The sequence below is a fragment of the Gastrolobium bilobum genome, unplaced genomic scaffold (assembly GCF_033153095.1).
Source record: "Gastrolobium bilobum isolate Gb01-03AN ecotype WA unplaced genomic scaffold, APGP_CSIRO_Gbil_v1 utg43723, whole genome shotgun sequence".
NCBI lineage: Eukaryota > Viridiplantae > Streptophyta > Magnoliopsida > Fabales > Fabaceae > Gastrolobium > Gastrolobium bilobum.
Window position 1 is genome coordinate 52,795 of NW_026899130.1, and position 12,490 is coordinate 65,284.

At 36.9% G+C, this 12,490-nt stretch overlaps 2 protein-coding genes across 3 annotated transcripts; both read right to left on the bottom strand.

Moving 5' to 3' along the window:
- Positions 1-3,644: 3,644 nt before the first annotated feature.
- On the bottom strand, positions 3,645-7,160 carry LOC133287521 (uncharacterized). Its single transcript, XM_061485148.1, has one exon. It carries the CDS (start codon positions 7,030-7,032, stop codon positions 5,848-5,850), a length of 1,185 nt encoding a protein of 394 aa, XP_061341132.1. The 5' UTR covers positions 7,033-7,160; the 3' UTR covers positions 3,645-5,847.
- A 1,446-nt stretch (positions 7,161-8,606) lies between these two features.
- LOC133287522 (uncharacterized) lies at positions 8,607-12,228 on the bottom strand. Of its 2 annotated transcripts, none has more exons than XM_061485151.1 (2): positions 9,703-12,228; positions 8,607-8,674 (listed from the first exon to the last, which is right to left on the bottom strand). In XM_061485151.1, exon 1 carries the CDS (start codon positions 12,097-12,099, stop codon positions 10,927-10,929), a length of 1,173 nt encoding a protein of 390 aa, XP_061341135.1. In that variant the 5' UTR covers positions 12,100-12,228; the 3' UTR covers positions 8,607-8,674; positions 9,703-10,926. The 2 variants fall into 2 exon arrangements, with proteins under 2 accessions (XP_061341135.1, XP_061341133.1); XM_061485149.1 differs by lacking the exon at positions 8,607-8,674 and having other exon boundaries at positions 9,075-10,205; positions 10,387-12,228.
- Positions 12,229-12,490: the final 262 nt, after the last annotated feature.

Consider the following 12,490-nt stretch of genomic DNA (forward strand, 5'->3'; position numbering starts at 1 on the left):
TTTTGTTTTGAACTCTATGAAATGTATTTTGGGATTTTTTTAATAATTTGAATGCTTCACATCATTGTTCTGTGTGCCCTCTTACTAAACAAAAATGTCTTCCTTTTATTTTAATTCCCAAATTATCTGTATCCCCTTTTGATCTTTTGCATTGTGATATTTGGGGTCCTTTTAATACTCCCTCTGTTGAAGGTTCTAGGTATTTTCTTATTATAGCTGATGATGCTACCAAGTTCACATGAACTTATTTTCTTCGCAACAAGTCTGATTTTTCTTCTATTTTCTCTATTTTTTACAACCTTGTTTATACTGAGTATAGTCTTCTTATTAAATCTCTCTGTTCTGATAATGCTCATGAATTTAGTTTGTCATCTTTTTCTTCTTCTAAGGGAATACAAGTCTTCCATTCATGTGTTAACGGTCCCCAACAGAGCTCTGTTGTTGAGCGAAAGCATAACATCTCCTCAATGTGGCTCGTGCATTGCACTTCCAATCCCACATTCCTTTACAGTTTTGGCAAGACTGTGTTCTCACAGCAGTCTACCTTATCAACATGACTCCATCTCCTCTTCTGTCTTCCAAATCCCCCTTTGAACTTCTCTGCCATAAACCTCCCTCATATGACCATCTTCGGGTCTTTGGTTGTATCTGTTACAGCTCTACCCTTCCAAAAATCCGAAATAAATTCTCCTCTCGTGCTTTACCTGCAGTTTTCTTGGTTACCCACCTAGCCACAAGGGCTACAAACTCCTTGATTTGGAGTTAAATTGCACCTTCACATCTCGTGATGTTGTGTTCTTTGAACATATTTTCCCTTTTGCTCTGGTCCATACTTCTTCTTTTTTCTCTACTGAATTTTTGAACTTCCCTTCTTCCTCTTCTCTTGTTGTTCCAGCCACTGATTCGTCTAATATATCCCACCCTGATCTTCAGGTTCCCTTGCATCCTCAACGTGCTCGTCACCCTTCCACTCACCTTAATGATTATATTTGTTCTTCCTCCACCCTTCATCCTTGATCTGATTTTATTTCCTATCATAGACTCTCCCCTTCCCATTTAGCTTTTATTAATTATGTTTCTTTTCACTTTGTGCCTCATTCCTACTCTGAAGCCTCTCTCAATTACTGGGATGACAGGGTGCTATGCAAGCTGAATTATCAGCTCTTGAACATAATAGAACCTGATATGTTGTCTCTCTTACTCAAGCAAGCATGTTGTCAGCTGCATGTGGGTCTACAAAATTAAGTACAACTCATATGTTTCTCTTGAAAGGTATAAGGCCCGTTTAGTTGCTAAGGGTTTTCCCCAACAAGAAGGGATTGATTTTATGGATATTTTTCCCCTGTTGCGAAGTTAACCACTGTTAGGGTCCTTCTAGCTCTTGCAGCCTTTCATAACTGATGTTGTTTGCCGCCTCAATAATTCCTTATAAGGTCTTCGACATGCTTCACGTCAATGGTTTGCTAAATTTTCATCCACCTTTGTACAGCTTGGTTTTCATCAGTCCCAATCTGACCACTCTCTCTTTGTTCGTTTTTCGGACACTTGTTTCATTACTATTTTGGTATATGTTGATGACATTATTGTTGTTTCTAATAATTCTACTGAAGTGCAGCTGCTCACTGATGTGCTCCATAACAAATTCAGATTGAAGAATCTTGGTTCCTTAAAATACTTTCTTGGCCTTGAGGTTGCTCGCTCTGCCAAAGGCATTTCTGTTTGCCAACGTCATTATGCTCTAGAGATTCTCAAAGATTCTGGTCATTCAGGTTGCAAACCTCGTATCACTCCCATGGATGTTGATGTCAAACTTGCCTCTATTGATGGTTATCTCCTTGATCCTTATCTATTTAGACGATTAATTGTGCGGTTAATGTATTTGACGATTTCTAGACCTGATATATATTATGTTGTTAATCATCTTAGCCAATTTATGGCCTCTCCTCGTCTTCCTCATCTTCAAGCTGCTCATAGGTTACTTGGTTATGTGAAGGACGCCATTGGTCAAGGCCTTTTCTTTTCTTCAGCATCCACTGTCCAGCTTAATGCTTTTTATGACTCTGATTGAGCTGCTTGCCTTGAAAGTCATCCTTTGTGTTTTCATTGGAGATTCCATCATCTCTTGGAAATCAAAGAAGCAAAGCACTGTTTCCAGGTCATCTACTAAATCTGAGTATCAGTCCATGGCTAATGTTACTTGTGAATTGTTATGGTTATTTTCTCTGCTTAAGGATCTTCATGTTCTGCATTCAGGACCTGATCACCTTTTTTGTGATAATCAGTCTGCTTTACATGTACCAGCAAATCTGGTATTCCATGAACGCACAAAGCATATAGAAATTGACTGTCATCTTGTTCGTGAGCACATCATCAAAGGCCACTTGAAGACTTTTCTAGTTCCTTCTACGAAACAACTCACTGATCTGTTTACTAAACCACTGCTTCCATTAAAATTTTCAGCTCTGTTATCCAAGATGAGAGTTCTCAACATTCACTCTCCATCTTGAGGGGGACTATTTGTATATACTTTATTTTTTTAACTTATTGTCATTTTGGTTGTAACCGTTTTATTACTGATTGTATCTTTTTGTAGTGCTGTTATCTTTTTCTATTAGTAGTGCTATTTTTCACTTTTCTGTTATGCCTTTTAGTGCTGATGTGCACCATTCGTGTGTGACTCTCCTTATATATACACTCCTGTATCCTTTTTCTTTTTAATGGAATATACAATGACCTTTTTCTTCCATGCTTTCTTTCTTTCTGGTTGATCATAGTTAATAAAACCATCACACTGTCATAACCCGTGAGATCAAATGGTAAACAAGTTCCGCCAAGGGAGGGGTGGAACTGGTTAAAAATAAAAAAGTTCCACGAAAGGATGTGGATGGAACTCAAATCCATTGGGCTCGCCCACGGAACTAAACAACCCCCAATAGTAAAATATATCGACCCAATACCAAATTGAAATATTAAGGGTAAAAAACCCCATGGGTCAAAGAGCCAGATAATTCTATTCAACATCATCCTTAGATAATTCACCAATAGTCATGCATTCATATTCGGGAAAGCAATTAAAATTGCAAATTAAGGACATGAAATTTCACACACGCACACACATGTTTGAAATCCCTCGACACTGAAGGGCTAGTTAGTGGAGTAACCTTTTTACAGGAAGAAATCTTCGAATATAATCACGTGAGTGAATTTTTACTTGTTCCTCTAGGATCCAAGACTAAGATCTTATTCATTGATTGTCACTACCACCTTATAGGCATCAACTTTCACATCGCACCGGGTTTTTGCTTACAAGTAGATGATGGTTCTTTAAATTATTTGCTCATTACACAGATATGGGGCTAGATTCAATGGGAATTAGAGTGGGAAATGCAAGAAACTGAGGTAAAAGAATGGTTTGTTCAATCAAAGATGAGTGAAACGTACAAGAGGAATCCTCTAACAAGGGAACTCTCCCTTTCATTGGCCAATTTCCCAAATCTCTTACAAAATACTCATATGTCTTCTACTACAGAAAATAATTTTAGTACTCCCTTAAATCATAGCAAAATAGAAGTTCCCTTAAAATGACAACGTGTAGAGAAGTTCCCTTTACATGTACTAAACATAAAGCACTAACATTAGGTAAAGTATTGTTATTACTGATATACATCACAACTGTGATCAAAATTGATACCAAATGAAGTAATGAACCAGGTCAGCTAAACTAGCTCCAATCCTGTCCTAGACAGAACAAGTATTTTAAATCAAAGAGGGAACAAACTAAGGTTAAATTACATAAAAAAAGAGAAGACAAAAAATAAAATAAAATTAAGAAGTTACATATTTGGTGAATAGCAACACAGTGTTCTCCTGGTGTATGCACGATTCAGTTTTTCCTCAAACAGCTTCAATGAATAAGAAGACTCCTTAAAGCAGTGAACAAACTTACTTTAAAACAACTTCTCAGGCATAGTGAGTGGCCTAATTAAGCTTGGATTCTTATTTTGTAAGCCTTTCCTCAAAAGAAACATCTGAACTGAGGCCCTTGAATTGGAACCATCCTATTCCCGAAGCAATACCCAAAAATATCTGGTCCTTTGACAACGGCCAAAGCATCCCAATCCAACTGATTGACCCAAAAACTCATCACTAAATTAAACTTATCACAGGAACCAACATCAAGTTAGGCTGCCTCCTAAATCCTTGAAGAACGATTTCATCAGACCACCACCACTTCTTAAAGATATCAACTTTCTCATCCCACCGAGCTTTGCTGACAGCTGTCTTTGCTATCACTGCCACAGCAAAAGTTGATTTTGAAGGATCAAATCTGAAACCCTTTACTTTCTCCAACGTCTTCAGCAGGTTGGTTGAGCCAAGTATAGACAGTGCATGACAAAGAATTTTGAAGAAATAAAGAAACAATCTGATAATGTTAAATTACACCAAATATGGATTAAATAACGAAATATTTTTATGAACACTACATGCCAGTGTCCTCCTTGGTCTACTGTATGCTAGATTCATCCTCATACAAATTTTATTGAAAAGATTCCTTCTTAAAACATTTCAAAAACTCATCATAATTCAAATATTTTATGAACGTTTCCTCCTTATATAGCTTTAGTAGCTGTGAAGTTTCCTCCTCTCCAAAACATTCAACAAACCTTTGCAGGAGCAACTTCTCAGACCAAAAATACGGTGTGAGTAAGCTGGCACTCTCGCTTCTCAAACCTTTGAATAGAAGATACTGGACAACCGAAGCCCTTGAAATAACCCTGTTCTCCAAACTATATCGAAAAATCCGCGAACCGTTGACCAAGTAAGAAGAACTCCAACCTGACTGATTGACCCAAAATCACCTCAACCTATTGATTTTATCATTGGATACTAACATACAGTTGGGCTGCCTCCTAAATGCTTCCAAAATTGTTTCTTCAGACCACCCCCGACGGGTAGATAAGATATTCTCCAAAATTGAAAATCTAAGAAAACAGTGAGCCATGGTGTTGCGATCCTGAATTCTTGAACAGCAGTAACACAGATTTGGGGCTAGGTTCAATGGAAATAATAGAGGTAAATACAAGAAACAGAAGTAAAAGAATGGTGTTGTTCAATCAAATATGAAAGAAATCTACAAGAGGAATCCTCTTACAAGAGAGCTCTCCCTTTCATTGGCCAATTTCCCAATTCTGTTACAAGATACTCAGATGCCCTCTACTAGGACTATGCTAGCCAATATATACAAGGTCTAGCTTCTTTCATAAGTCTAAAATCTCCTAACTGCCTAACAGAAACTCCTAACTTCCTAAGTGCCTATACACCTGTTACCCAACCAAAAATCAGCCCCTGGGTGATCTGGTCATCCTTGTTAGGTTTGTTCCTATGATGATACACCCTCCAAGCTGTGGGCTGGCCCCCATTGCAAAGTCCAAAAGTAATACCGGGAGGGTCAAAGAGACCACAATTGTATAATCTCTTGCATACCAGTAATAGAAACTCCTTTAAATCATAACAAAGTAAATTGACAATGTGTAAAGAACCAAAGGAAAAGTAGTTAGCAGAAGTACTTGACAATCTAAAGCTTAAAGCCTTAATCAAGAAATTGTAACCAGCATAGAAAGTTTATATAAACAATGAATTCTTGGATTAAATAAACTAGCAAGGCAAAGTAACACAATTAGAAAAGTATTCCATGCCCATACAAAAGACCATTTGAACTTTACATGTACTAGACATAAAGCATTTACATCAGGTAAAGTATTGTAGTATTCGTATGACCGATGCATGACAACTGTGACCAAAATTGATGATAACAAATGAAACAAGTCAGATAAACTAGCTCCAATCCTAGTCTAGACAGAAAAAGTATTTGCTGAATGGCATGCCAGTTTTCTCCCTGGAGTATTCAAGATTCAGTTTTTCCTCATACAGCTTCAATAGATAAGAAGCATCCTCCTTAAAACAGTGAACAAACTTGCTCAAGAACGACTTCTCAGGCATAGTAAATGGAATGAGTAAGCTTGCACTCTTACTTCGTAAGCCTTTTCTCAAAAGAAATTGCAGAACTGAGGCCCTTGGAACCATCCTTTTCTCAAAACTATACCCAAAAATATCAGGTCCTCTGGCAAGGTCCAAAGCATCCCAACCCAACTGATTGACCCAAAAACTCATCACTAAATTAATCTTATCACCGGATACCAACATCAAATTAGGTTGCTTCCTAAATGCTTGAAGAACAATTTCATCAGACCACCCCCACTTCTTCAAGATATCAACTTTCTCATCCCACCTGGCTTTACTAACAGTTTTCATGGCTAACAATGCCACAGCAAAAGTTGATTTTGAAGGGTCAAATCCCAAACCCTTTACTTCCTCCACAGTCTTCAGCAAGTTATTAGAGCCAAATAAAGATGGCCGCGTAATAAGTAATCTGGCAATGCTTAAATCACAAACACCATAATCAATCAACAATTTGACATTTTGTATGGTCAGAGTATAAGAGAATGAAATTGAGTTACGAATTATGCAAGTAATGGTGTTCTTATCAGATTGTAAGAATCTATTAACCATTTCATACAGAGGGATAATATGTTTCTGCAAGCTTCTTTGTAGGATTCTAGGGTTCGCTGTCAATAAGCGAGCAATGTCAGAGGCAGAAGCACCTTTGGAGAGAAAAAAAACAAACTTTGGCAAAATCGTTTTGTGGGGGTCCCACGAAAGCAGCCACGGTTCCTTTCTGACGATGTGGCATATGTTTGAGTGTGAAAAACCGCGGTCTCTGAAGAAGGTGAGAACTGAATCGGGCTTCTCTGAGGTCTTGAAACGAAGTTGTTTGGAAGCTTTTAGAGCAGTTTCTGGGGGGAACCCAACATTGTTGATGAGGTAGGACACCACGAAAGAGTGTGATTCTGATTCTGATTCTGAAGTGCTAGTGGAGAATTTCAGTTTCAGAGAAAACGACAATGGCAAAAGAGGGTAAAATTTTGGGGTCTTGAGATGGACAAGGGCTCTACAGCGCAGGGAATCGAACATGGTATTAAGGATATAGATACGAAAGTTTTGTCGGAGAAGAAAAGATAATTTACATCAACTTTTTCGAACATGAGTAATGGTGGAGGAAGGAAATAATCGTGCTTTGAGTTGAAAGTGTTGTACTTGTATATAACCTAACCACTGGAGATGAAATGGAAATATAGTGTTAAGCAATTTGGATTGGATTAGTTTAAGCACAGAAAAAATCATTTGAATTAAATTTTTGGGCACACGGATGACTCAATTTTCAATCAAATACTTCCTCCTCATGAAATGTATTTTCTTATCTCCTTCCGTACATATTATGTCATATCTATTATCAAATTAAAAAATTTCAAATCAAATCTTAACAATTAATTTTGTGAATAATGGTTATAATTTATTGAATAATATTTATTAATTAATTATTAATTTTTAATGTATTATAATTATTAAATTAATAAAAACTAATAGTTAAGATTTGATGTTAAATTTTTTAATTTGACATCAATATTAAAAGATCTTTATATATATATATGTGTGTGTATTCATTTTTTCTACAATCAATGTAGACAAATTATTTGCATTGAGCTCAAAATAACGTCATTTTATGACAAAAATTAAGATATTTTTATAATTATAATTTACTTCAGGATTATAATAATCTTTTTTATTATAATTTTTTAAGATAGAGACAAGTAATAGTAAGGTAAACAAAACTTCCAATGAGATGACTATAGCGTCCTGGATCACAATAATCAAACCATCAAGAAAAGCAAGTTTACGATTCTGATCTACCGAAAAACCTACAAGCTTACAACCAAGTACTCCTGATTCGGATAAGATGTCTGAAGCATACTTGCGTTGGCACAAGAACAATCTTGATTCCAAGGAAACACTTGAGATCTGAGTATCTTAAAATTTTGATTATGAAGTGTAAAAAATTAATTTAATCCAAAAATTTAAGCTATTAAATGAAAGTCCATCAATGGTTTATATATTTTTCTAACACATCCTCTTGTACGAGAATCCACTGGAAGAGTGGATAATATACAGGTCCACCTACCATTAAAATTTATAAGAAAAAACGAAAGCGGTAAGGATCGAACTTGTGACTTTGTGATCACTAAAACATACTATGTAAAGAACTAATTCAACCCAAAAATTTATCAAGTGAAGGTCCATCAATGACTTGTATACTTCTCTGCAAGGAAATACTTTCTAGCAAGCAGTGGAATTATTGCCTGCAAGCATTATATCATTGACATACACAAGCAAAGCAAGAAATACATCATTATGTTGAAGAGTGAAGAGTGTATAATTTGCACAAGGTTGAAGAAAAGCAAATGCCTGAAGAGCATAACAAAGCTTGGCAGTCGCAATCGAGGAGTTTGACCATGAAGAGATCCAGGTTCAATGCAAGGGAATATATTTTAATGAAATTGAACACCCTTGAAACTAAAAAATGTATTAGATTCAACCCAGTTGAGACATCATCCTTTCTTCTTCTTGTAAGGATACCCAAGAAACACACATTTGCGATATCTGACAACAAATTTATTGCTGGATTTAAGACTAGTGAATACCTAACATAAGCAGCCAAACACCATGAAATGATTGTAACAAGGTTGAACATGAAATAGGAGTTCATGAGGTATTTTTCCTGCAAGCAACACACAGCAGATGATGGGGAAGGCTCAACCAAGGACAGCAATCACTAAATTATGTCATAATTTAACACAAAAATTAATGACCGAGTGATGCAACTAGAACTGGTTTATATGGGAAGGCTGAAATTTAGAAGTGATGTTGCTTCTTTTTCCTAATCTTTCAATTATTAGGTCAATTTAATTTGAACTGTTTTCTTATTTTAGATGTGTTTAATACTGATTAAATTGTAATCAGTTATATTTAATCTTTTCTTTTCTTTTCTAGGCATATTTAATTGGAAGTAGTTAGTCTGTAAAAAGATAGTCAGGAAGTGGTGGCACAAATTCTCTTGGATATTGCTGTGATACCATATGATAAAATTTGGAGAAAACTTGTGTAAATTTATTAATCAGTCAATACGTCTATATAGACGTGGGAATACAAAGGTCGTTACAAACTATTCTATTTTAAAAAATAAAAAAATTGGTAATCTTATCTAATTCTACCGATATCTTCAGAAGATAATATCTTATATATATCATATCCAATCCACAGAAGATAGTATCCTCACTATACAAACGTTCTCGTTACAGCTAGTAAATCACTCCATTGTTATGCCATACAAAGGAGCTCTTGATGACAAGCCCAAAAGTTCCTTAGGCTTCTTCCCCTTATGGCATCCCAAGCATACAGGCCTAGCTTAACAATCTAATGAAAATTATCTGCATGAAACTTCTTCAAACATCGATTGATGGGTACCCAGAGATTTTGCACCTATGTTGCAAGCTCATGTGAGCTTCCACGCAAATTTGGAGGTGTTCACGAACTATACACATTTAACAGGTTTACCAAAAGTTGACAAGTGAAATTAGTTCCAAAATTGAAACAGCAGATTAAGCAGTGCATGCAAAAATAATGGCATAGTTATGTTAATACAATGCACTAAATTGTCAATGAGCTACAAGCTCAAGTTGCATCGGTCTCGATGCTTAAGATGGGTGTGATGCATTGTGGGGTTTTGGAGAGTCAAATGTATGAAACCTTGTCCCCACGAGCGAAGAGGTTGTTTCTGTGACTTGATCCGTTCACCACCAAATCATGAGGTATGGCACCAAGGCTCAACCTTAGCCTGTACCTTTATTATAACCAAAACAATGCAATGCATTACCACTTTCAATCAATATTTAGATAAATTGTTAAATTCAGAAAAGCAAGTTAGAAATAAACCCATGTTGACAACAATTTTTTAACTTAATATAACTCATTTAACAATTACTCACATCTGAACGCTGATATTATAACTCAATTAAAACAATAAAGTCCAAGAAAAAAAAGAGAGGGGGGGGGGGGGAATAAACCAACAATTCCAATTTTTTTGTTTTTATCCTCTATATAACCCCCCCTGAAAAGTACAAGAAGCTTTTGGAAACCTGAGACTGTCCCTTGACCCGTAGGTCCTGGCACAAGGTTAGAATTCTAGCTCTTCCAGAGTGGTATCTCACTGATGGCTCGGGCCCCCCCAGAAAGCGATGGGTTCTCTGCCCCTGCGGGGATGGAGCGAAAGAGGAACACAACCACAAACAACATCAACATCAATCATACCTTTATCCCAAACTAGTTTGTTTTGGGGGGGGGGGGGACAGAACCACAAAATGTTAAAATAAAAATTCCTATGGCTTCTATTGATTGTATCATAATCCAACATTTAAACATTCACTTGCTTACCTCATCTTTCTCCAATGAAAGAACTGATCTCACATTTGCCCTATCTTATTGACATGATCACTATGCTGCAAAGAAGAACATAACTATCTTCACATAACTTGAATCCTTAGAAGCTTCTCCCTCATAGGTCAAAAGCTTTTCTCGAAGCACCTTTTTTCAGAGGAATAAACACAGTAAACCAGCTAAGTTTTTTCTTGATCAAACCTGGTGAAGGAACTGCAAAACTGAAGTAGAAAGTAAGCTACCGATCCTTAGTTAATATCCTCTTAGCTTCACTTATCCATCTCATGCGACCAAACAAACTACAAACTAAATAGTTCTACCTAGACTACAATGCTGTATCCAGAATCTGTCACACTATATTTCCCAGCTAGACATCTGAAGAGTGCAACAAGAGTTCCAACCCAGCAAAATGAAACAATTCAGTTAAATCAGTTGCAATTTAGACAGGATTAACACAAGTATTTGAATGGGATCAAGAAGCATAACAAGGTTGAATTACACGAAATTTGTACTCATAAGTTAACCATCTGATAAAGGCTAGATGCTACACTGCACCATCGTCCCGGTTTTCTTGAATACTCTTTTTTTTCCCTGGTATAACTTTAAGAGTTGATATTTTTCCTCCTTAAAACATTTCACATACTTTTCAAGAAACAACTTTTCAGGAATAGTAAATGGGGTAAACAAGCTGGCATTCTTTTTTCTCAAGCCTTTAGCGAGTAAATTCTGGAGAACCAAAGCCCTTGGAACCATCCTTTTCTCCAAACTATATCCAAAAAACCCTGGCTTTTTGACAAGGGCCAAAGCATCCCAACCCAACTGATTGACACAAAAACTCATGACTAAATTAATCTTATCACAGGATACCAACATCAAGTTAGGCTGCCTCCTAAATGCTTGAAGAACAGTTTCATCAGACCACCCCCACTTCTTCAAGATATCAACTTTATCATCCCACCTGGCTTTACTAACAGCTTTCTTTGCTGTCATAGCCACAGCAAAAGTTGATTTTGAAGGGTCAAATCCCAAACCCTTTACTTCCTCCACAGTCTTTAGCAAGTCATTTGAGCCAAGTAAAGATGGCCGCGTGACAAGCAATCTGGCAATGCTTAAATCACAAACTCCACAATCAATCAACAATTTGAGATTATCTATGGACAGAGTATAAGAGAAGGAAATCGAGTTACGAATTATGCAAGCAATGGTGTTCTTGTCAGATTGCAAGAATCTATTTACCAATTCATAGACAGGGATTATACGTTTCTCCAAGCTTTTTTGTAGGATTCTAGGGTTCGCTGTCAACAAGCGAGCAATGTCAGAGGCAGAAGCACCTTTGGAGAGAAAAAATTCAAACTTTGGCAAAATCGTTTTGTGGGGATCCGTCGAAATCAGCCACGGTTCCCTTCTGACAATGTCACGTATGTTCGAGTCTGAAAAACCACGGTCTCTGAAGAAGGTGAGAACTGAATCGGGTTTCTCTGAGGACTTGAAACGAAGTCGTTTGGAAGCTTTTACAGCAGTTTCTGGGGGTAACCCAATATTGTTGATGAGGTAGGAAACCGTAAAAGAGTGTGATTCTGTTTCTGACTCTGATTCTGAAGTGCTTGTACAGAATCCCAGTTTCAGAGAAAACGGCAATGACAAAAGAGGGTAAAATTTAGGGGCCTTGAGATGGACAAGGGCTCTGTAGAACTGAGAATTGAACAACATGATAATAAGGATGCAGCAACGATGCGTTTTGTGGGAGAAGATGAGAGAATTCAGTTCAAATGCTCCAAAAACGAGAGTAGTGAGGGTGAAAGGATACCCAATACCCTAACAACTAAAGAAATGAAAATATGTTTCTTGTTCAGCTGCTGTTCACGGGTGTTTGGAAGACGATAAATTTTTTTTATTCAGAATCTCAATTTTTAAAATATGATTTTTACATTCAGCTTTTTTATAAGGGGAAAAATATTGTAACAATCAAGTCGTGTTACTACTATATTACTACCAATCAATCTCACCGTTAGGAGCAAATATTGCACGCTCCCGACCCAATGCACCGTGAGAGAGAAGAGAGAGGAGTGAGGAGAAGGGAGAGAGAGAAAGGGACCACTGA